The sequence below is a fragment of the Rhinolophus hipposideros genome, assembly GCF_964194185.1.
Source record: "Rhinolophus hipposideros genome assembly, chromosome: 25".
Taxonomy (NCBI): Eukaryota; Metazoa; Chordata; class Mammalia; order Chiroptera; family Rhinolophidae; genus Rhinolophus; species Rhinolophus hipposideros.
In genome coordinates, this window is record NC_138071.1 from 7496792 (window position 1) to 7521109 (window position 24318).

General features: G+C 36.1%; 1 protein-coding gene across 1 annotated transcript in view; it reads left to right on the top strand.

Annotated features, from left to right (window-relative positions):
- The window catches only part of KCND2 (potassium voltage-gated channel subfamily D member 2), a 471609-nt gene extending 448256 nt beyond the window's left edge, over positions 1-23353 (top strand). Inside the window, exons 3-7 of the mRNA XM_081038723.1 lie at positions 3314-3476; positions 11986-12081; positions 14635-14727; positions 18867-19114; positions 20707-23353. Coding sequence (XP_080894849.1) covers positions 3314-3476; positions 11986-12081; positions 14635-14727; positions 18867-19114; positions 20707-20884 — 778 coding nt within the window. The 3' untranslated portion in view covers positions 20885-23353. The remainder of the gene's footprint in view (positions 1-3313; positions 3477-11985; positions 12082-14634; positions 14728-18866; positions 19115-20706) is intronic.
- The last annotated feature ends 965 nt before the right edge of the window (positions 23354-24318 follow it).

A 24318-nucleotide genomic window follows, 5' to 3' on the forward strand; every position in this document is an offset into this window, starting at 1 on the left:
TGCACTTGATACAGATTGTCATAGCTTTGTGACATCAAAGCGCCCTGTGCGTCTGTTACCTCTTGGACCTTCTGGATCCTCCTGCTTTATTTATTTATATTATCGTCTTTGTTTACATCCAAAAAGGATTTGCACTGATTCTTTCTCTAGTTGAATCACAGGCACCTCATCAAAAATTGCTGTCCCAAGGAAAGCTATTTACGAATTGGCCCTGAATGCTTTGACCAAGCCCTTCAGATTCAATTTTCTCACTGCCTTTAGATGCGGCCCTTCTGAGTACGTGAATACCCCCCATTTCTACCAGTACTACCTGCTACCTGAACTTACCAGCCTATGTCTTTCTGGAGTCTGCCTGAGCTTTGGGGCTACACCACACAGTTTAACCTTTAATTCTCTCTAATAATTGCTGGTGTGCTAGGCTTGCCTACTCTGTGACATGGTGAGCCTAGACTACTAAAAAAGTTATTAATAAATACTAATTAAAAAAAATCTCTTGGAGAGAGGCACAAAAGCTCTATGATGAATTCCTCTCGCTATTTTATTTCATGTATTTATAGTTTAAAATTTTATTTTTATTCCGTGGACTCAAAGCTTGTCTTCTCTGGCCATAACAAATAGTTGAGTTTTCTTTACTTTCCCTTTGAGAAACACTTTCTAGATCTTAATTGCTAGACATTAAAATCAAATTCCTTTTCTGACAAGCTGCTTGTATGTGTGCGTGTATGGGGAGGGTATATGTGTTTTACACTTCTCCAGGGCCTGCTGCATAATCGGTACAAAGGGAAAGAAGATGTTTATAAAATAAGACCACATGCTCAACACGAACCATGGCACACATAAAAATTGGCTCATGTGCACACAGTGTTGTATAAAAAGTTGTTCTTCCAATTCTAGTGACGTGTCCCTATGGTAAGAAAAGTCTTGGCCCTTTTTGCTCGCCTTGTAAATTCCTTTAGTTTTGACTACCGCCTTACTAACCTCATCTTCAGACTATGGTTTAACTCCCCCAGTGGACGACAGCATTCCAGTCCTGGGGTTATTATTATTTTTTACTATAAATTAATACTGCCATTCTGATGCCAAAGCCTTGGGAATTTTAGTTATGGTGAATTAGTTCAACTGCTGATCACCCACAAACACTAACAAGGATGAGTAACTGGGTCTCCAAAGCAGAGGACCAGAGCCTGGAAAGGGATCACCAAAGGCAGGGCATCAGTATAGCTTGCTGTCATCCTCACCAGCCTTTCCTGGGCCAATTCCTCAACAACTTCCATCTCCATATTGACAGACAAATGTTTTCCCACAAAACAATGATCACCCTTCAAGACATAATGTATCCACAATTACTCCTAAACTCCCTTGAGTCTAGATTCTAATACCTGAGCTCCTCTGAGCACTGTTTCAAAGGACTAAACTCTCAGAGAGCTGAGGACCCCAGAGCCCCAAAAAGAATAGGGGTAACCAGAGCTGTACAAATGCAGCTGGGTAACTTCTGAAATAATATGATCAAAAGGCCTGCATCCTTAGGAATAAACTCTTAGGAGAACTGTAAATCAGTAAGGTAGAGAAAATGTATTCATTCAGCTAATATTTATTAACCGCCTGCTTTGTGCTGGTGAGACACAAAATAGAGCAGCTCCTGGTTAGATTCTAATGTCAGCAGGGCAGGTGGGGAGTGAGAAAATAAATGCATTAATAAATTAGAAAATATCATGTGTTAATAAGTACTGTGCAGGTAATCAAACTGGAAAATGTTACAGAGAATTGTGAGGTGAGAATAAAACCACTATGGATACGGTGGCAGGAAAGTAACTTCTGGAATGGAGACACTTAAGGCTCAAGCTGAATAATTATGATCTGGGGACTGCCCATGTGACAGAAAGCCAGATGGCCAGTGTGGCCAGGGGACAGTGAGCTTGGAGGAAGGAGGTGTGAAATATAGGCAGGAACTAAGTGACAAAAGCCCTCAGAGAAAAAAGTGAGGAGTTTGGATTTATTTTCATTTCAAGTCCATTAAAAGGTGAAGCAAAGTAGCGACTGTCCAATCTCCATTTTTAAAACCATTAACACTCGCTGCTAAGTTGGCATGAATTGTAAAGTGGTAACTGGCAAAGAGAGATCAGATAAAAAGTTATTTCCGTGGCTCTGGAAAGAGATGATGGCTTGGATTATTATGGGAAAATGGAGGCTGAGGAAAGAGACCCAAATAGGATATAATTTGGTTTGGTGAGAGTAGCTGAGAAATGGGACACTGGGGATGAGAATAGAGTGGCTCTTTCAATTTTGATATGAGCGGTTGCGCGGTTTTCTGTTCCATTTAGTTAGAGGTGATAGACTAAGTGAGGAACAGATTTGAGGGTGGGCAGAGGGATGTGGAGAAATAAGAGTTCTTTTTTGGCTAACTTAACTCTTAATTGGCTTTTAAATATCCAGAGATATGAATAATCAGACCAGACCACTGAAGATATGAGTCAGATTTTCGAGATAGACATCAGGACTGCTGATGTGAATCAGGGTGTCACCACCTTGTCGATAGTAGCTTTAACCAAGGGATTAGATGAAATCACAAAAGAAGAGGGTTTGTATGGAGAACATGAGAGGACTCTAGTTTGAGATCTAAATTACTCCAAGATTTAGAAATCAGATAAGGGAAAAGGAGCTAGAAAAGAAAATGGAGAAGCAGCCAATAAGGTAGACGCACTGCTAGGGGAATTTGCTAATACTGAAGCCAATAAAAAGTGTTTCAAAGAAAAAGAAGTCAACTAACCACATGCAAATGAGAGCTTGAGTAAGATTATCATGGATAAATGGATTTCATAAGTGAAGGTTAATGGGACCTTGGAAAGTTTATTTTTAAGTGATTATACCTGATGAAAGGAATGTGATGTACCACTTCTTCTTCTTAGATTTTATAACTGATCCAATGTTGAAAAAAAATTAAGTGAAAAGTGTGTTATCTAGACTATAAAATTCAGCATGGAAATAATTATGATTGAATAAATGTAAAGAATTATGCCATATTATAGAAAGGACAAATTGAAGAGCTATCATTACATCATCTGGCTTAAAATATTGTTCAATCAAAAAAATTTCAAACGTTAGAATGAATTTCTGCAAGGTTAAAAGATAATTTTTTATATTCAGATATTTGTAATTTCTGGTTTATTAAAGTCTTAAGCCATGTATGCTGTACTCATGAAGTAGAGATAGGTTGCTCCCAAAAAATCATTTGGCTTAAAGCAAGAAGATATTTGTAGCAGCTGGAAATAAATTTGTGTGACTTAAAACAATATATTTTTTCCCTCTAACCCAGGTATGGTGATATGGTACCTAAAACCATAGCAGGGAAGATTTTTGGATCCATCTGTTCTCTGAGTGGGGTCTTGGTCATCGCTCTACCTGTTCCAGTAATTGTATCCAACTTCAGTCGAATCTACCACCAAAATCAACGAGCAGACAAACGGAGAGCACAGAAGGTGTGTACTCAGCTCTGTGAAGCCATGATTTAGCATCTCTCATGTTTTATACTGAGCTTTAAAATCCCTTACTGGCTATTAAATGTTCTTATTTTGGTCGATAGTTGCATCAGTCAGCACAAGCTAGGTTGTACTACAGAAAAAGAGAACCTTAATATCTCAGTGGCTTAAAACATCAAGGAATATTTCTCAATCATACCACACGTCCATTATGGTCCAGTGATAGAAACTCCATCTTGACAATGTACTTCGGCAATCATTTAAGCAGGGGTGAAAGGACATGATGAATCACACATGACTTTAAAACCTCCTCTTGGGAAAGGGCCAAGTCACTTCCATCCCTTATTGCATTAGCCAAAGCAGGTCATGTAGCCATGTGTAACTTCAAAGTGGGCAGGGAAATACAATCACACTCTACAACCAGAGGCAGAAAGAAAGAAATATCTAGTGAACAACATTAATGACAGTAGCAAAACCAAAGATAGATTCTTGGCAAGTTTTCTCAGAATCAGATTTCTAGAGCTGATTCATTTCATCTCTGTACATCAGGAGTCAAGCTGGTTCTAGGAGACAAGGGCTGTTAAAAGGGCACCAACATGTGTCTCAGATATTTTACGGAATTGACACAGGAAGTAGGAGAAACCTGATCACTTGTAGCTGAGTGCTATTCCTGGCCCAGCAGGTTACTGTTTCTCTGAACTTCACACCAGTTAATTAATTCCTCTAAGACTAAGCAGGACACATATTCATCTGCAAAATGGGGAACACAATGCCTTCTCATATAAAATTAAAATTATATGCAAGTGCATATAATCTATATAAGCATTTCATAATATTAACAATTTTCACATTTAATGATGGCTTACTAAGTGTCAGGTATTAATTTAGTGTTTTTCAAAAAAATAACTCTAAAATCTTCACAACAGGTATAGGAGTTAGTTATCATTGTTATTCTTATTTTGTAGAGGAGAATCCTAAGGTACCCAGAAATTGATAAATTAATAAATTGGAGAATCATGATTCAACCCAAGCCAATCTGGCTCCCAGGTTCATACACATAAACACTATGGTAGACTGTCTCAGAAAAACTGACTGTTGGCTCACTTTCCTCCCCCATTCTTTGTGATAGTAGACACCTTGAGAGCCAGGGCCCTTGTTGATTAGATATAATTCTGGAAATCTCCTTTGCAATTTCCTCAGGACGCTAACATTAGATTCTAGTATTCTTCACGACACTATATTGTTGTCATTTAAGGACAGATCCACTTTTTTTTTTTTTTTTTTTAATTTCCAGAAACCATCACCAAAGTGGGTGCACAACCTGGATAATGCCGATAACTATAAAATATCATGACATTTTCGTGCAGTTCATAACTGGTCTTGTGGGTAATTCCAGAACAGGTTTTAAGCATGCCTTTGAACAGTGTCAGTCTCTTTAGTAAAGTATAAAATCTCATGAAGTAACTCTGGAAAGTTCAAGTTGATCAGTATAGTCAGATGGCATATTTTTCAGAGAACTTGTTCATGTCCATTGTCCTATATTCTCTTGCTTTATGAAAGATTCACTCTTTCAACTTTATAGTTTCTGCTTTACAGAATCTCCCATTTTTGGACAAGTACTTAGTCTTTAACTAATTATTGTAGAGGATGGTAAATGGTTCAATTACCATGAACATATAGAACTGCTAATCCAATTACCGGAGGGGAAGGGTCAGGGAAAGGCACCCTCTGGCAGTTGTAGTCTCATGCAGGGCATATCACTGGGAGGCAGAGATGGAGGAATTTCCACCAGGGACTTTCCTGCACCACAACATGGCTCCATCCACACATTAAAATCCCACTACTGGTCACACTGACACACTGTTTGAAATAACAGAAATCTTAAGAAAACCTTAGTTCCCCAGCGCCCATCAATCTCCATTCTAGAAATTCCTGCTTTAATATAAAAACCACCTGTAAATCATTTTCTCAATGCCAAAAAAGACAAAGGCTACCTATGTGAAAACTGTAGGAAGTACAAATCTGACTTTCAAATAAACCAGTCTCCAAAATATCTGTATATTTTCCAAACTTTGTCATCTGTAACAAGCAAATTAACAAAGAAAGTCATAAAATATTTTAGAAGCCTTTTTTCTGCTTACATAAAGTTAGAATGCAAAAATTTTTAACTGTGATGATAAGTACATTAAATTGAAAAGTATGTTTTATGAATGCTTTTTAGTATCTTTAGAATATCTCCTATATTTTAAGTCTGTGCCATAAAATAATGAATTTTGCATATCATGACGACTAGAAAAATTGGTTTAATAAAGTCAAATATAATAATCTAATGTGATACGTCCAGGAAATAGTCTCTGACCAATGAATTGAACATAGCCATCTAAGAAAGAACAGTGGGTATGGAACTAAATAACGTACCAAAGGTTCATTCTATTTTCCTTCCAGGAGATTAAAAAAAAAAGAAAGGCAGAATAAACATTCATTAGGCGAAGATATTTTCGATTTATCTGAGACTTGGTGATTTGACAAATATCAGAGTTATACAATAACCACCTAATTCAGTCAAGCAAGAAGCCCATTCAGTAAAAATGTCAGTCAAGCTAAATATTAAGTAATATTACAAAATGATTTTTCAGACCAGATTTTGTGGTGTTTAGTCCTGTTGCCAACTCCAAGCTTAAAGAAAAACATGAAATATATACAATAGGCATTTAAAAATATTTTCATCATCACTCAGGGATACTTTCTCTCTTCTAGGCTCCTCCCACTAGCAAGCACTCTTCCTGCTTTCATTACCTGTCTCCATCCTTTAAAGGGAACTCATCATTTACTCCATTTCTATCAATCCTTGATAAATTCTTAACAAAACACTGATATATAATCAATATATGGTGATGGAATGAGAACTGACTCTCGGCGGTGAACACACAATGGGATTTATAGATGATGTAATACAGAATTATACACCTGAAATCTATGTAATTTTACTAACAATTGTCATCGCAATAAATTAAAAAAAGAAAAATAAAACACTTACATATAGGTGAATCTAGACTTAAACTGTGCCGTCTCTCCCCTAACCCCATCATTGGTAATTATATTCTAATAGATGTATTTCTTCACTCAGTTATTTGATAAATATCTATTGAATAGAATGTATTAGTCAAAAGGAAGCTAAATTGATGCAATGGTAGATAGTAGGGCTGATATTTTGAAGCAGGGCCCACCCTGTTTTAAAATATAAATCAAACTGCTTAGTCATCTGCATATTTATAAGGCTAATTGGTGAATAATTATTATGTACAATAGTAATAGTAATTACAGTTATAATTTTAAAATGTTAATAGCAACAGCAACAGCCCTCTCTAGAGTTTCTGGTATGTCCCAGTTGCTTTAATCTGTCATTTATATTTTCACAATTAACTTGCAAAGGAAGTGTCATTATTTCCATTTTACAGATGACTTGCTCATGTTCACACCCTATTGATTAAAGTCTAAAACAAGAAAATTCTGGCGTTACTAGAAGAATGAATCTTTAGAAATTTTTCTATATAAGTAATTCTAATTACAGTGAGCCAATGTACAGACAAAGTACAATGTAAGTGAATCTTTTTTACTTTTCACATGAAGAGGTTGACTTTTACACAAAAAGATGTTTATCAACATTCAGTCTGCCACTTCTCACCGTCTACTATGATGGTTCTCAAACTTTAAATTAATTACAATAATCTGAACAGCTTGTGAAAAATGCAAATTGCTGGACTCTACCCTAAAGCATCTGATTGAGTAGTTTTGGAGTAGAGCCTGAAATTTTCTATTTCCAACACATTTCCAGGTGACACTGATACTGCTGGTCTGGGGACCACACTTTAAGAACCGTTGCCTATACATTCAGTAATGTTCACATGAAATAATATTTTTACAGAATGTAGAATAATTAAAAGTCAAAAAAAAAAAAAAGATCCTTGCTAGGACATGAGAATAACCTCTTTTAGATTATCCACTATTAAAAGAATATCACCCAGACCCTACCTCAAATCTCTGTGGATAACCTAGTGATTTTTGATTTGTATGTGGTTTAATATATTCCCCTAGCATAAATACCCGTAAGAGTCTGGGAATTACATACTTCTCAATATCCACTCTACGTTTCAGCCTTATTGAATTACTTACCTCTGCTCTTAAGTCTCCATTCCACCCCCGCACTCCTAATGTAGCCACCTGGCAAACTCATACCCAGGGTTTAAGGCTTAATTCAAATATCACACAGTTTATGAAAAATTTTCTGAATGGTATGAACACCATTAGTTGCTCCTTCTTCTCTTCCCCCACAATATTCCACACACTTTATTACCATGTATTACCTTATATTGTCCCTCGGCCCCTTTGTACTGAGTACAGTGCCCGATGTAAAATAGGCACTTAATATTTGTGTAATGACTGAAAAAAATGAAGAATGAGATCTTGTTCACCTTGACATGTCCTCCATATCAAAGCTTCCTAGATTAGGACGTACATTCGTAGGACCAGGTGGAAACAGTATTGGGAAGCATAATTTTGTCTTTGGTACCCTTCTACATCCTCTCTCATTCTCACCTCTTCCCACTTCCAGTCCTCTTTTGACCTCTCATTTCACTGACCTTTTCGCTGATCCTTTCAGTGTCCCTTCCACTGAACCAAACCCCAGCACTCTTTCTGCCCAGCCCTGACATGTCCAGGATTAACCAGGCTCTAGAGCTGGGAATCTTCACTTTCTTCCACTGACTTCCTTCCTCTCTCCCTTTTTATTATTATTTGGCACTAACTTGTCCTATTTTGAGGGGAGTGATTTGCCTTAGCAAATGGAAACATTCCAATAAGTTCCTTAAATTTTTTAAAGTTGATAAAGATTAATATGCTACCTCCACCTGAGGCATTTTACTAAACCTTAAAGCGTAACAAGTGTAAGTAAAATTTCCAGAATAAATGTTACAGGAAGTATGTGGTCTGAGATTTGAAGAGTAAGGAATTGCCTGATTATAAAAGAAAAGGCCTTTTGTTCCTCACTTATAAGGCTGCCTGGGATACCTTTATTTTTCAAAAGTATTGAAAACGTTTTGTGATTTGGTAAGAAAACAGTCTAATAAACTCTCTCAATCTACTTCATAATTTGTTTAGAAGATGGACCCCATTTAAGGAAGTTGCTACCTCGATGGTTTTTTCACTTATACATCTTTCTCTGATTGGCTCTCCAGCCTCTGTTCCAGAAAATGCATTGTAAAATCTATATAATGTCATTTGGTGCAACTAAAAAAACAATTGACTTGCTAAAAAACACTGTATGTTTTTCTCTAAATGTTACACAATAAAAGGGTTCCGTGTCACATTAGTTTGAGAAAAGTTGCATACTGTATCTCCCTTTTGTCTTCACAATGATCACCCACACTATGTTGTGAGGAATCCAACCTCGGAGAAACCTGTTTCACTTCTCAGCATTTCCCAAACTTTTCTTGACTACAGAACCAGTTGTTTGTTTCATTTGGTTAGTTTGGATTTTACCCATAACACTTCCTAGCTCCTTGCAAATAACTCTGAGAAACTCTATCAAATTTGAAGAATTAAGAAAAAAACTGAATTTATGAAGAATTGGGATGCATAGGGAAAATGTGTTTATGAGACAAATATTTTTTTCCCAATAGCATCAATATTTGTCAAGGCTATAGATAAACAATTTGAAAATAATCGCAAAGGTATTTTTTACACTGACAATATAAACCTTGTTTTTTAATTAAAATTTTGGAAGCCTCCTATTTTCCATATAGGCTAAATATTTACGGAAACCTAACTCTAACTTCCATAATATTTGCTGGTACTTGACCGTGCAAGAAGTTTTACTTCCTATAGGGCTGGGGGTTGGGGGTTGGAAGGAATACATTTCCTCTTAGTCGTAAATGATATTCTTTTAACCCCCCCAATGACACAGCCATAGTTGCCAAGATTGTCTTATAGAGGGGGCCAGAAGTAAAGTGATTTTCTAAAATATCGTTGTAAGAGAATTTCCCTCAATTCCCTACTGGAAACAAAGATGTAATCACAGGTCATAAAGGCTAGCATTCAACAGACATTTGCTGTGGTTCTCCACAAGACCATTTGAACCAAATAACTCCTAGTACTGTAACAAAATGAAAGAAAAGGTGTGATTGAAATTGAGATGGGAGGCAAGAAGGAAGGAAAGAAAGAAGGGGGGAGAGAGGGAGATAGGAAAAAGAAGGGAGGGAGGGGAAGAGGGGAGAGAGGAAGTGAGGGAATGAAGGGAGAGGAAGGGAACCAAAAAGTCATTGAATGTTTCAGGAGACCAAAGAGACTTTAGGACTGAAATTTCAATAATAACCCCGTTTTTTGGAAACCAAATGTGTATGTAAGTTACTTGTTTCTGAATTTCTAAGTCATTTCCAAATGTGCTTTCCGCTTGCCATTCTTTTATTGAGTCTAGTTGGAAATCCTGGCTGCTCATCACAGCTTTTGAAGTTAAAGATTTTCTACTTTCCAACTTCATTGTCTGGTTGTCTCCATATTGTGAGTGATGTAAACATTATACTGCCAACAAAGAGTAAAATTTGTCTATTTTTCTCATCACTTATAAATGTGATTTTTGTACAAAGTATTATTTTAACCTAGAATCAGCACGTGGAAAGAATAAATTCACAGAGGAAGAGAAGAGTGTTGTTAAAGACAGATGATATCTTAATGTTATTTTGAGAGCTTCAAATGTCTCGATGTTACTCTTAAATGGTGTAGGTGAACAGGCATCTTGACATAACAACTTTAGAGAGAAGTTTGGTGAAACCTGTCAAACAAAATACGCGCACACACACAGACACACACACACACACACACACCTTTTGATCCAGGAACAATTCTGCTTCTAGAAATTTGTCTTGCAGATAAGCTCATTATGATGTTCAAAGCAGGCAGCATTGCTTGTAGGAGCAAAAAGTGCTTTAAAAATTAATTGTAGATGTCTGGCTAAATAAGTGATGCTTCATTCATACAGTGATATATTATAATCCATAACAAATGACGTGACTATGTAGATATGAAAGGAGTTACAAGCTGATAACAGCTGAATGCAAAAGTGTGGAGCAGATTCTCTGAACTGGGTAAAAATATATGTGTATATACATATGTCTATATATACTTGCTTTGGTGTGCCTAGAAAACTTCTGTCAGGACTCTCTAGAAATGTAATCAGTGCTTGACTCTGAAGCATAGGAGTAGGACAGGAGCTCCAGATCCAGAGAGACTGGCTTGTTTTTCCCTCATGTACGTAGTATGACAATTTCTATTGCATGGATACATTCATTGTTCGTTTTTAAAATCTAGATGATTTTTAACTGTCACTAAAAAGAATATCCAGGGCTACAAGCTAAAAATAGTATTTTTCTGAATTGTTTAGAAAGGGAAAAGAAGGCGACTTTGTAGGGTAATTTTACAAAAAACGTTCTGATCTAAGACATTCCAATTGCTTTCTTACATACAGATGTTAGATAGAGTCCTATAAATACAATGGTCACCACAACAGTGATCTCGAGGAAGTGAAAACCAGACTCATTCTATGACAGTTTGGAGCAGATACACAATAGCAGTTATAAAGTAGAATGGAATACAGGAAATCTGGCTAAATGGGCAGTCTCTCAGTAATATCACCTTGGTGACCTCACTGTCACCGAGCAATTAAAGTAACTACCAGAACTAAACCCTCTAAATTGAAAAACATTCTCTATACGTAAATTCTTTAAAAATTAAAAATGTTATGAATCTCTACAGAGTGATTCATTATGTTCAATTCAACAAATTTAAGAGTGAAATAGAAATCAAGTGAGCCTGCTTTTGTGTGGCTCTGTGCCAATACCAAGTGGATAAATTTAGGGAATTTTTTGGAACCCATATTGTTTAGCATGGAGTCTACATTGACCAATATAGCAAAATGATTGCAAAAATATTTTATATTTGAAGGCACAGATGCAATTGAATAGGTTTTTTTGGGTTTGTTCGTTTTCGTTTTGTTTAAGGATGGGAGGGAAGAAAGAAAAAAAGGCAATTGGTTCTTGGAACTTAATTCCTACTTTTAAAAAGGACGTTACTTTAAAAGGAGTGGGCAGGTGGTCTGCTGAGTCTTCATTTCATTAAGATACTGGGATAAGTGGAAATATAAGTAAAGTAATACTGCAAATTTTCTTTTAACACAATTGACAGAAACAATAAGGAAATAACTTGATTTTACCGTAAAGACTTAATTACAATTCTCAAATGCATAACCCAGCTCCAAAGTAATTCATTGATCTTACCAAAATATGTTAACTAAAATAAAACACTCGTATGATGAAAATTTAATTGTCAATAGTTACATGTGAAAAGCTGGAATTTTTTTAAAAGAATGTATCCTGACATTGGATTAGAGAAGAGTTCATGCACTGTTTTGAGAAAACAATTCATAACTATTAACAAGACATTCATTTTTCTTCTATAGAAAGCCAGACTTGCCAGAATCCGGGCAGCCAAAAGCGGAAGTGCAAATGCGTACATGCAGAGCAAACGGAATGGTTTACTCAGCAATCAACTGCAGGTACAGTCAAGCACTTCACTTTTTTTTAATGTTCAATTTATTGATGCGTATTACATCAATTAGTTCTTCTAAACCATATAATTGTATTGTGGGTAATTATGAAAATGGCTACTGAAACAACAAAAGCGTCATTTTTTTAATAACCTCACCCTATACTGTCTTATTGGTGGTAGCAGGTTAGAAACTGGGCTATGAAAATTGCCTGTAAATCATGATTCTCAAAATATAATTTGGGCGATATTTCTATGCTGTCTTACACAAACATGGTGTGATATTATGATTTATAATAAGAAATATATATATTTGGTCTTCCTCTGGTTTCTTGCATCCTGTGGAATTTCCTAAATGAAAGAATATCTTTTGTTATGTTAATAAGGTGACTTTTGGACCACACCTAAGGTTGAGGGCTGGTTGCTAGGGGAACTGTCCTGAACGGGAGGTGGCTATCAAGGTAGCAATCTCACACACGTTTGTCTCTTTCCACAACGTTAGACTTTATTAGAATAAAGCCACGGATCTAGTCCTACTAACTCGGTTTACTGCAGGCATTAACCAAGGCTCTGGCCAGAGGATCGTCTCCAATAGTCAAGGGAGAGCGATTTCACGCAAGAGGATTACCCAGGTCTGTAAGCAATAGGGTTAGTCAAGGTGAACAGAGTCTTAAGAAAGGATGAGAGAGAGAGTTCGTGTTCAATGAGAGTCCGTTTGGCATCGGGGTGCAAAGCATCAGGCCTCGGGCCCAGGAGGTAAGGCTTCAAGCTCTCTGTCTGGGATGAGCACAGGTGCAGCTGTCAGTTTGTCAGTGTGGCTTGAGTGAGAAGCCATCAGAGAGCTCTGATCTTATGCTGGAGACTGGGTGCAGTGCCCCTATCTGCACTCCGATAAAGCAGCCCAAGTGGTCACTCTCCACCCTGAGTCTGGAGTTTCCTGATCAGGGTGTTTACTGGGTACACCTTTCACGTGATGCTCTGGAATGACTGTCACTTTGTGACTGCTGTAGCTATCAGAATTATTAGAGTCCATTTTGTGTTCATAATTAATGCTCTATACAGAACCCATGAAGTGATTAGAAGGTTGAAACTTTCAGTCTCAGCCCTGAACCTCCTGGGAAGGAAAAGGGGCTAGAGATTAAGTTCAGTCACCAAAGGCCACTGATTTAATCAGTCGTACTTAGGTAATGAAGCCTCCATAAAAACCCCAAAGGAGGGGTTTGGAGAGCTTCCTGGTTCGTGAGCACGTGGAGATTTGGGAGAGTGGCGCATTCAGGGAGCATGGAAGCTTGTGGCTTCTTTTTACGTACCTTGCCCTGAGTATCTCTTCCATGTCGCTGTTCCTGAGTTCTATTATGTCATTTTATAATAAATTACTAATCTAGTAAGTAAAATGTTTCCCTGAATTCTGTGAACCTCTGGCAGATTAACAAACTTAAGAAGGGGGTCATGGAGATCTCTGATTTATAACCAGTTGGTCAGAAGCACAGGTAACAACTCACAACTGGCTTCTAAAGGCCAAGGTCCAGGTTGTTAGATCATCCATCTATAGCTGATTGGTCCAGGCACAGGTGATAATCTAAGATTGCGACTGGATGGGGGCAGGCTTGTAGGACTGAGTCCTTAACCTGTGTATATGAGGCTGTCTCTGAGTAGATAGTGTCCAAATTGAGCTGAATTGTAGGACACCTGACTAGTGTCAAGAGCACTGCTTGGTGGTATGGGGGAAACTCTCTGCCACTCTGGAATTGGGCTAAGAACCCTTTTTACATAGGAAAAGTCAACAATTCTCAACAACTGAAATACCTGATTATGTTTTATTTTTTTATTTCAAAATTAGTTGTGTTCCTTAAAGTTCATTTGGGTGGGGGTAGAGGCTGATGTGTCTTGTTTTACCTTTTTATTTTAATTGAGGAATGTTGGAGAACAATGTGTATTTCCAGGAGCCATCAGCTCCAAGTCAAGTCGTTGCTTTCAATCTAGTTGTGGAGGGCGCAGCTCACTGGCAGATGAGGGAATCAAACTGGCTACAGTGTTATGAGCACTGTGCTCTAACCAACTGAGCCAATTAGCAGCCCCTTGTTTTACTTTGTAATGGAAAGGGTACACCATTTAGTGTTATAAAGGTCACACAATATGAAATACAATTTGAGAAACCACTTTTACCTCATAACTTTCTTTTACTATTCGGGATTCTAATAATCTTTACTTAGAAAATAGCTTTTATTTAGGTAAGCATGATGGAGGTTTCAGTATTATCTAAGTATTAGATTATATTTTATTATCCAAAAATAATGGCTCTCGGGCTTTCAAAGGTAATTGGTGGTTGAATGAGTAGAAGAGATTTAAATTTTCAGTTCAGGGAAACAAGTCTATAAGATCAATCCACTAATCTGATGAAAACTTAAAAGCAACTGCTCATTTGTTCCTTTCTAGTTAAAAAAAAAAAAAATGCTGCCATTTATTCTCAGGAAATAGGCCAGAACTCTGTGGAAACGTGTAGTTAGGATCTCATTGTTTGCAAATAAAATAGAAAGCACTTCTATCTTCTCTGTGTTAACAGTCCTCTGAGGATGAGCAGGCCTTTGTTAGCAAATCCGGCTCCAGCTTCGAAACCCAGCACCACCACCTGCTTCACTGCCTGGAAAAAACCACGGTAAGGAAACAGCATGACTGCCTGCCCCGGTACTCACACAGCAATCCATTGGTTTTGGGGAATACTCAGTGCTTTCAAGCAGGATTTCACTGTCTGTATTACTGGAAAAATATACATACATACGAGTACATACATACATAATACATACATACCCCATAGTAATTAAATTACCTTGAAAGACTGTAGTGACATTTTGACTTGGAAAGTACTTTAGAGACTTACTTAAAATGTTTTTATCCTTAGTGGTTGTCTTCACTTTAAGTCTAAAATATCAGTTTAAAGCAGATGGGAAGTTGTTTTCCAATAATCCACTGAAAGCTCTATAAAATGTCTTTTTTTGCCTGATTCTTAAAGTGCTGATTAAACAGAAAAATAATAATAATAATGAAGTTCAAGTGTTTCTGACATCGGGATAGTGAGAATATCAATAACAATCACAAAAAATAGAGAATGACTGAATGTAAGCATTTCTTTCATTCACGGGTTTAATGAACAGAGATAGATAATAAAACTATCTGTTACCATAAGAAAAATTACACATTTAGTCACTGGCATGTCTCTTTTTATGCATTTCTTCATTTATAAGCTTCCAGTTGGACCTCCTCTTTAGCAAAGTTACCCATTTTCTAGCTAGGTTGTCAAAAGGTGTTGTAATCGAATGAAAGCTTGAGCTGCTCACCTCATGACAACCAGCAAGTTAAGTGACAAAGATTTGGGGCAAGGAAAGCAACTCTATTTCCAAAGCCAGAAAGCCAAGAAGATGGTGGACTAGCGTCTTAAAAAAAACATCTTGAAAATGCACAGAATTCAGGCTTCTTTTAGGTCAGGGTAAGGGGAAAATGGGAGGGGTTTGAGGTCAGAGAGTGATTGATGACCACAGACATCTGGACATCAGCAAGCGTCCAAGGGGGATGGTGGAACTTCTTTGGTTTTTGGTCAACAAACTCCGATCATTGTGATCCCAGTCATGAGGTTTCTATAAATCTTGATAAACAATCATTATTTTTGTGTATACTTTCCTTATCTCCTTGGGGAGGTAGTTGCGAGCAGGGAGGTTGTTTCAGTAATTCCAAGGATATAGTTAGGTCCCTTTAATGATTACATGCCTATGTGCAGGACTAAGCAAAACGTGCTAACCGACAAGTTATGGGAACTGCGCAGGTTCGAGCAAGATGGAGTCACAGACTGACTATTTTACTCTATTGCAGTGTCACAGTCTATGATCACAGAACAAAACAAAACTTGCACCATATTTGGATCAAGTCTTCCCATTCACTCACTGCAGATGTATATTTGCATTATCATTTCCAATATATTGCCCGTATATTTATTCATTTACCTATATAGTCATTTGTTCAACAAATATGTATTACCTGAGTGGCAGGAACAGCAGTGGAATGAGACAAAGAGGGCAGAGCCAGAGTGTTTAGAATCAGGCGAGTCTTCCTCCAGGAAGGAGGAACTGGAGTTGAGACCCGCAGGATGACTAGGCGCTAGTCAGGCAAAGAAATGAAGGGACTAAAACTAAGGAAGGCTAGAGCTTGGCCTAGGGAGACATGAAGGAATTTGAAGGTGGTCAGAAGGAAAGAGTGTAGCATGGCACAAGAGGAGACAGAGAAAAAGGTAGTAGCTAATAATACTAGCTTTTGGAAGCATGTGCAAAATTTTGATCGTTATCTCAAATGGAAAATTATTTGAGGGTTTTAAACAAGGAAATTACATGATTGTAGCTGCATTTTTAAATAAAGATACAAACAGGTTTATAACTTATTAGGACACTCACTGAAATTTAAATAAAATTAATAATAGATTGTATTTCTCCCCATCTTTTCCTTTGTTTTTATTTTCATTTTTCACTATTTTACCATTTAGGGCTTTAAAAAACAAACAAACAATAATCATTTAACACCGATTGATATAGTTTAAATGGAGCTACCTACAAAAATATATGGTAACCAGCAATGGAATGACTTCTTCAATTCTAGTCCTTGATGAGAAAAATTAGAATCTCATGCATTACGACTTGTATTACGTGTGTGAAGTATGCATTGCAAGAGAAGAAAGCAGAGTGTGAATTTTTAGTGAACTGTATTTTTATAAATTTTAATATTAAACATAAAATTCTGTCTTGTCTAATCATATGTTTCTCTGGACTTCAAATGGTACAATGTTAAATTTCATTTACTTCAACATGCTATCTCAGTAAAGAAATGACAAAATGAGTAACAAAACAATCTATTTCCTATTAGCCAGTGAATTGTTTCAAGTGTTTTACTAACATTTTCCCCCGAAAATAAGACCTAGCTGGACAATCAGCTCTAATGCGTCTTTTGGAGCAAAAATTAATATAAGACCCGGTCTTATTTTAATATAAGACCGGGTCTTACATAATATAATGTAATGTAATGTAATGTAATGTAATGTAATGTAATAATATAATAATGTAAGACTGGGTCTTATGTTAGACCCAGTCTTATATTAATTTTTGCTCCAAGAGACATATTAGAGCTGATTGTCCGTCTAGGTTTTATTTTCGAGAAAACACGGTAATATAGATAAATGCCATATAACACAGCACTTCCATAACACGGTTTCTCTCTAACACAGTTCAAGAATTGGGGAAAACCCTCGTACAACACAGCATCCTAGAACATTGTTTCACTCTAACAAGGTTTGAGAATTAAAGAAATCCCCGAACAACACGGAGAGTAATAAGAGCTTTTAAGAGCAAAAGATATCTCATTTGAAATTTTTCATTCAAGCGTGGATATCGTATCTGTAGATTTGACTGCAGAATTTTAAAATTTATTAGAATTTTAAATCCATTTTGTTCACGGAGTGTTAAGTTCAGAGGATGAAGATATCTTGTCAAAAAGAAAACGCCCTCGGTTAATGGTGCTTAGTAGTGATGACAAAGAAAACATTATTTAATACATATTAATATGTTATATTTTTGGTGAAAGTTGCTTTAATAAAGCTAGTTCTCTTAATTATAAAAATATAACAGTATGTTTTCAATTTTTGGAACCTAACCCCTTTTTTTGTACTAGTTCTTTGTTTCATATAACATGGATTCCCATAAGACAGCAGTTTTTTTTAGGAACCTAATAACCGTGTTATACAGGGGTTATCTGTACTTTAGGATAAGAGGTAGTTAAATGGAATTTGGCATGTGCAAAGCCTCCTAGTATAAGACGATTCCCACCAACACAAAGAAAAAAAGTAACCATTGAAGTCATTCTTAATAGTTCAAACTAAAAATGTTTTCCCTTATGTTTCTGAGGTAAAAGTCTTGCATAGGCATTTTAGGAGGCAATTCTTTTTAAAACATTTTAAAAGCACATTTTGCACTGTGTTTCTCTAAGATGTGATGTAGGAAATGATGTGCATCGCTGTTCGCTTCTTGACTAGAATTTTGAATACAGACAGAGGTCATGAATACAGCCAGTGTTGTATCAAAAAGACGGGAAAGGAGACCTGAAAGGTTCAGTGCTAAGTTTTAACCTTCTGAGTCAAATATAAAGTAACACATTTTGCACATAGACGTATTGTACTCATTTATCAAATAAGTCATATTTTTATCTCTACTGAGAATTTTATGGAAGCATCGAAAGAAATGTGTCTTGGATATCTCATTTTCTAATTAAAAAAAGTTTTCAATCCCATGTGAAAATATTTGCTAATACATGACAGACAACCTAACTTTGGACATTTGATTAAAATAGTCTCTTTTCCATAATTTCAATCTGTTTAAAAAATGAAAGTCAATGTGAATTTGCACATTCCTGTGGACTATCTATATTCATTTTCAAGGATTTTTTTAAGTCTTATAACATACAGATTTGATTTTTAAATTAATAAATGATATTTCAAGACAAAATTAGCCTATAAGTAGATAGTAAATCAGCTTGCCATTGTCACTCTTAAGGTCTAACTGGAGAGATTTTATTTTCTCACAAACGCCAGTAGGAGGTGACTTTGGCATTCTAATCTTAATAAAAATGGTATTAGTTACCCACTGGCTAGTCTAAATGTACATGGGCATTTCTGAGTTTTAAAAATAAAGCAAATTCATTTCCTTTTAAAAAGTTAATGTGTGTTCCTGTCTGTCTTTACATTTTCTTATGCCTATGGAACAGAATCACGAGTTTGTGGATGAACAAGTCTTTGAAGAAAGCTGCATGGAAGTCGCAACTGTTAATCGTCCTTCAAGTCACAGCCCCTCTCTCTCTTCACAACAAGGAGTCACCAGCACTTGCTGTTCACGACGACACAAAAAAACTTTCCGCATCCCAAACGCCAACGTGTCTGGAAGCCACCGAGGCAGTGTGCAAGAACTCAGTACAATTCAGATCAGATGTGTGGAGAGAACCCCGCTATCTAACAGGTACCTGAGATTAATCTGTGTGTGGACACACATGTGTGCTGGTCCTCAAAATGCATCTCTACCTGCGGTCATGTTGCTACCTCAGTGGCATCTAAATCCTAACTGCTAGGGTTTAGAGTGAGATAAAATTTAGTCTGCAACAAGTAGCACAATAGATATATTGTAATAGTCATTAAGAGTCAGAATCAGTAGTTCTATCCATATTAAAAGGGCAGAAAGAAGATAAGATGGTCGGTCAGGTAGGCACAAATGTATTTCTACCTCTTCAACTCCATAATTATTTCTAATTTGAGCAGATAACCTCTATACTCGGGAGCCCCTGAGGTGAACACAAATAGCCCAAAACAATAGTCAATACTACTAAAGGAAAAACATTAAATTGACATTGATATGATTGAAAACTATTCAACGGCACCTAAAAATAGATCAACCCAGTCAATGGGACAGTGAAAAACAAAACTATGCCCACGTAAATCTTTTGAATCAATATACAATTTTGAACATAAAACTATCTCTAATCCAAATAAAGATAAGGGAAATGCTAAAATTGTTTACCCCTGGTGAATTTAAGGACAAATTAAGTTAAATTTTTCTATTGCTATTTTCCCTTAGTTTCTTTTTATGCACTATTTCTTTTTACAAGTCATTAAAAAACTCAGTTTTTGCCAAAATAATTTTACTTTGTTCTTCAAATTAAATAGCTTATAGTTTTAGATTAACAACCATCAATTCAGTGCTACTTCTTTTTTGGCATCCAACACTCTTTGTGGAAAACCTGGATGAGGTTCTGAATTCGGGCCATGTTGATTTACATAAATCTGATGTCTCTGGGACCAGAATATTAAATGTTGGAGCAATGAACAATTTCTGTCTCGAAGATATTATACCATTCCAAAACAGAAAATGGAAAAGTGTTTCGAAAGAAAATCTCAGGATATAAACATTTAAATTGCTTTCCATGAAAAGAAAATATTTTGACGTTCCTGTGTGTACCCTCCTTGCTCCTTTCCCCTTTTACCCGTCCCCACTTCGAGTATATCACTCACGCAAGAATACCATTTGAGAAAGTCTATAAGTATTAGTGATGTCTAAATTTGGGGGGCTCTTAACATTTGGCTGGCACTAAGTTGAGAGCTTTCAGGGTACCATATATCCCAAAGAGACAGGATAGTAAAATGATTCTGGGGTCAAGGAGTTAAGGTATATCCACAGGATATAGCCTTTTCCTAATGGTATCTCAGGCCTTTCAGAGCTTCTGTCTTAGAGAAAACTATTTTACTTTGCTCAACCCAGGGTCTCCAAAACTTACCTGATCTTCTTTCTTGCTTTTTTATAGAAAACACTTGATCTAAGAAGCACTCATAGAACCAAGTTCAGCTGACTTTTAGACATTTATTTAATATGAATGAGCTGACCTATATTCACTTTAACATATATTAAGGTTTGATGCCTCATCTTTTTAAATCATGGTGATTGCTCTTAGACATTTAAAATGTTACCTATAAATGTAAAAATATGTATTCCTCAGTTGTAGGGGAAAAAATATTGTAAGTAAACAACTTACCTTCTTAAATCTATTTTTTCCTCATCAGCCGATCCAGTTTAAATGCCAAAATGGAAGAGTGTGTTAAACTAAACTGTGAACAACCTTATGTGACTACAGCAATAATAAGCATCCCAACACCTCCAGTAACCACCCCCGAAGGAGATGACAGGCCAGAATCTCCTGAGTACTCAGGAGGAAACATTGTCAGAGTGTCTGCTTTGTAAGACAATTGGAATCAGGTCGAAAGAGAATTTGAGCCCTGGTTGTGGAAAGAATCCCAATGTGGAAGAAAGAAGAAACAATGAACCTTTTGCAGATAAAAACATCAAAGTGAGAAGGTTGGTAGTAAAACAAAACAAAAAACAACAAAAACAAAAAAACACAAAGCTTCCAAACTAGAGGATGGAAATACAACCACCAAATGGCATTTCTAGACGGAGTTTGACCTGTTCGACAGAGGTGTATAGTCTGTGGCCCGTTGACTTTGCAAATGAGCACAATGAAATGCCACCTATTGATGCTTCTTATGACCAGGACTCTTTTTTAATAAAATAAATAAAATAAATCTTTGAACCTAATGTTCCAGTTGAATGCAAAACAAAACAAAAAAATATGGAAAACATTTTGATACAAATTTTTCCTGTTAAAACCATAAACATTGGCTATGATGAAGATTATTGCATATTAAAAAAATAAAAAGTCATGCAACACATTTGTATTGACTGAAGGAAACCATCATCATGCATGCTTTGGAGCAGTGATCTCAGTTTCCTTATGTTGTCTTCAGAATAGGCATGATAAATTATAATTGTAGAAAGGGGGGATTTCTGTGCACTTACAACAAGCGATTGTTCATGTTCCATGGTGAGCTGTGCAAATAAACTCCTTTTAGAACTCTAGCATTTCTCATAGGAATGCTCCATAGTACATCTAAAGTGTTCAGATAGTTCTGTATCAATTATCATTTTACCTTGCACCTAGATACTGTTACAACTGCAATAATTCAGTGTACACCTGTTGTATCAGGAATCAGGATTTTTTGTTGTTGTACTTTCCAGATCTTCATAAATACAGTAACAGCCACATTCATAGAAAAATTTCTAGTGTGGCCAGGTTTTAGATAACTTTTTACCCAAAACTCTTGTGTCATAAATGTTTTTCAGTAATATTCTTTGGTCTGCTGTGTTCCCGTGGCAATGCATTACTTATTCCTCTGTTTCTATAGCACCTTTCTATTGGTTTATCGTCATCAACTGGACTAACATTTTGTAGTGCAAATGACTTTCCTACTTTTGTATTCCCCCCAAAATTATAAGTAGATTGCCATCGTCAATCCCCTTGTCAAAAATCGGGAAAAAGGAGTTGACACCTAAGAATTATCTCTAGACTCTTTGCTGTCTTGGGAAAGCCCAGCTACTGGATATACGTACTGTATGTTTTGTGAAAAGAGTTGGCTGGGACTAATATCACAGGATCAGTTATCCCAGAATCTCACTCAATGTATCATTTATTTTGCTTTAGATCTCAAATACATTGTGAGAATCATCTGAATTGAAACGCAGAGATAAACTGGAGTGCTTTATGTAACAATATTTGATGAAAGTACGCTTTCTACACTGTTGGGGAAAGAGGCACAAATTTATCTCAGAAAGGAGCAATTTTCTCCACGAAATCAGGAGGTCAGGAGTTTAATGATGCAAAGTTGATCTTTATGTACATTTAAGTGAAAAGTCTTCGTACCTTTTCACCTTTAAAATTTATCAGCAGACATGTCTGCATGTGACAGTGTAAAAAAGTTTTATGTCAAATGAAAAGTTTTGTTCATTCCAAGCCACCAGTGTGAGGAATAAAGTTTAGCTTTCATACAAGGAAAGAGTTAATAATTATCCCTCTACTATAGAGATTTTAAAATGCTTATCATAATTTATCATAAAAGGAATCAATCCAACCATTTTCAAGTAAAGCCAGAAATTCTTGCTTTTCGTTTCTAGAACAACTTCTAGAACAATGCTGTACACACAGTAGATTTTAATAAACGTTTGCTGAATAAAAGTAAGATGAACTCTACTATCGGGAAGAACTGGCTTTATTTCTAGTACGTCTTTTTAAAAATTACTAACCTTCCTAGAGTGTGAATATTAACAATTATATTAACACCTGCCTCATGTCACTTTATGCTTCTAGAGCAAATATATAGTAAAACTTCTTTGATAGCATTTGTTGAAAAACTTTTTTAAAAAGTAGACTAAAGAAAACACAATCAGGAATATTTAGGTGATTCCCCATGAGAAGTTCTATTTTTCATGTTCTAAATATTACATTTTAAAATAATGCAATTAGATTACTTCAATTGACAATTCTGCCTCCCTTTCAACCTATCATTTATCCAAAACTATTACTTTCTTTAGACTGTTGGAAAAGAAAAAAAAAACTTTTTGGTGTTTTAGGTGATTTAAAAATATACCGTGTTGGTGGTGGATGACTATTGATGACTGTGTTAAGTGCATCTGTATTGTAAATGAAATGTAATTATTTCTGTGTACCATATGGAGTAACCAAGGTCATTTGTTTTTGGCAATTTTGTTCGAAATCCATATATCTTATTTCAAAGGATAGCATAATATCTGCATTATGCTGGAAAAAATAGACCTTTGGAGAATACTTAAATAAAACACGTGCATGCTTGAACAGGACAACAACTGTTATCCTTTGTTCTTTGACTTTCTTATTTTCTAAAATCTAGGATGTGTCACACTTCTGATACATATTTGGGAGAACTCTGTAACATGTACAAACTCAAAAGAACCCGTCAATTGTGAGTAACACTTAAATCTAGTCTAAACCAGTAGAGATAGCATCTTTCTGCCAATAATGGGAAATCAGGCAAAGACTTCAATATAAAAGATGATATCCTTTAAAGATAAAAGTGTGCCACTGCTTTAAATGCTAATTTTTGGAAATATCTTGACAACTTCATATGTACTAATTATGATAATTTAAGTATATCACAAGGATTTATTGGTCATTAAAAAAGAGGTAGTGTGGTTAAAATCAGTTGTCTTTTTATAAATGAGACTTTCAAATAGGGTGCTGTCTGCAATGTGTGACCTACAGTTTATTACACTGTACCATACATGCTACTTGTTTCTTGCATAGTGTGGACTGGAGAGAACCAAGGCTACTGCCCGGACCTTACATACTTTTTGAACAACACTTCTTGAGTTAAGCAAAGAGATGCTCTGAGGTAATAACTTTGATCATAATAACTCAATAGATTCTTAGTCAAAGACTCTGTTACCTAGGGAAACAGACAGGGTGATTTATTTGTCTAGCTATATGTATGTGTCTATATATGTGTGTGTATGTTTATTTACATATGTTTATTCATACACATACCCAGGTTTTATTCATTTTTTTAAAAATATAGTTTCTGTTCAATAAGGGACAAAAAGCAAGGAAATGTTGAAAGATTATTAGAAGAGAGAAAAAGACAGAATAAATCATTTAGTACAGAGTGATTTTCACCAGTGATAACTACGGATGGTCTCCATTTTTTCCCTTATAATTCTTTTCCTTTATAGTCCTTGATTTATTGAGGTGTCAATCCGGCATTAAAAGGTTCAATACACCTCCCTATTTCTTCAACTTAGTTACAATG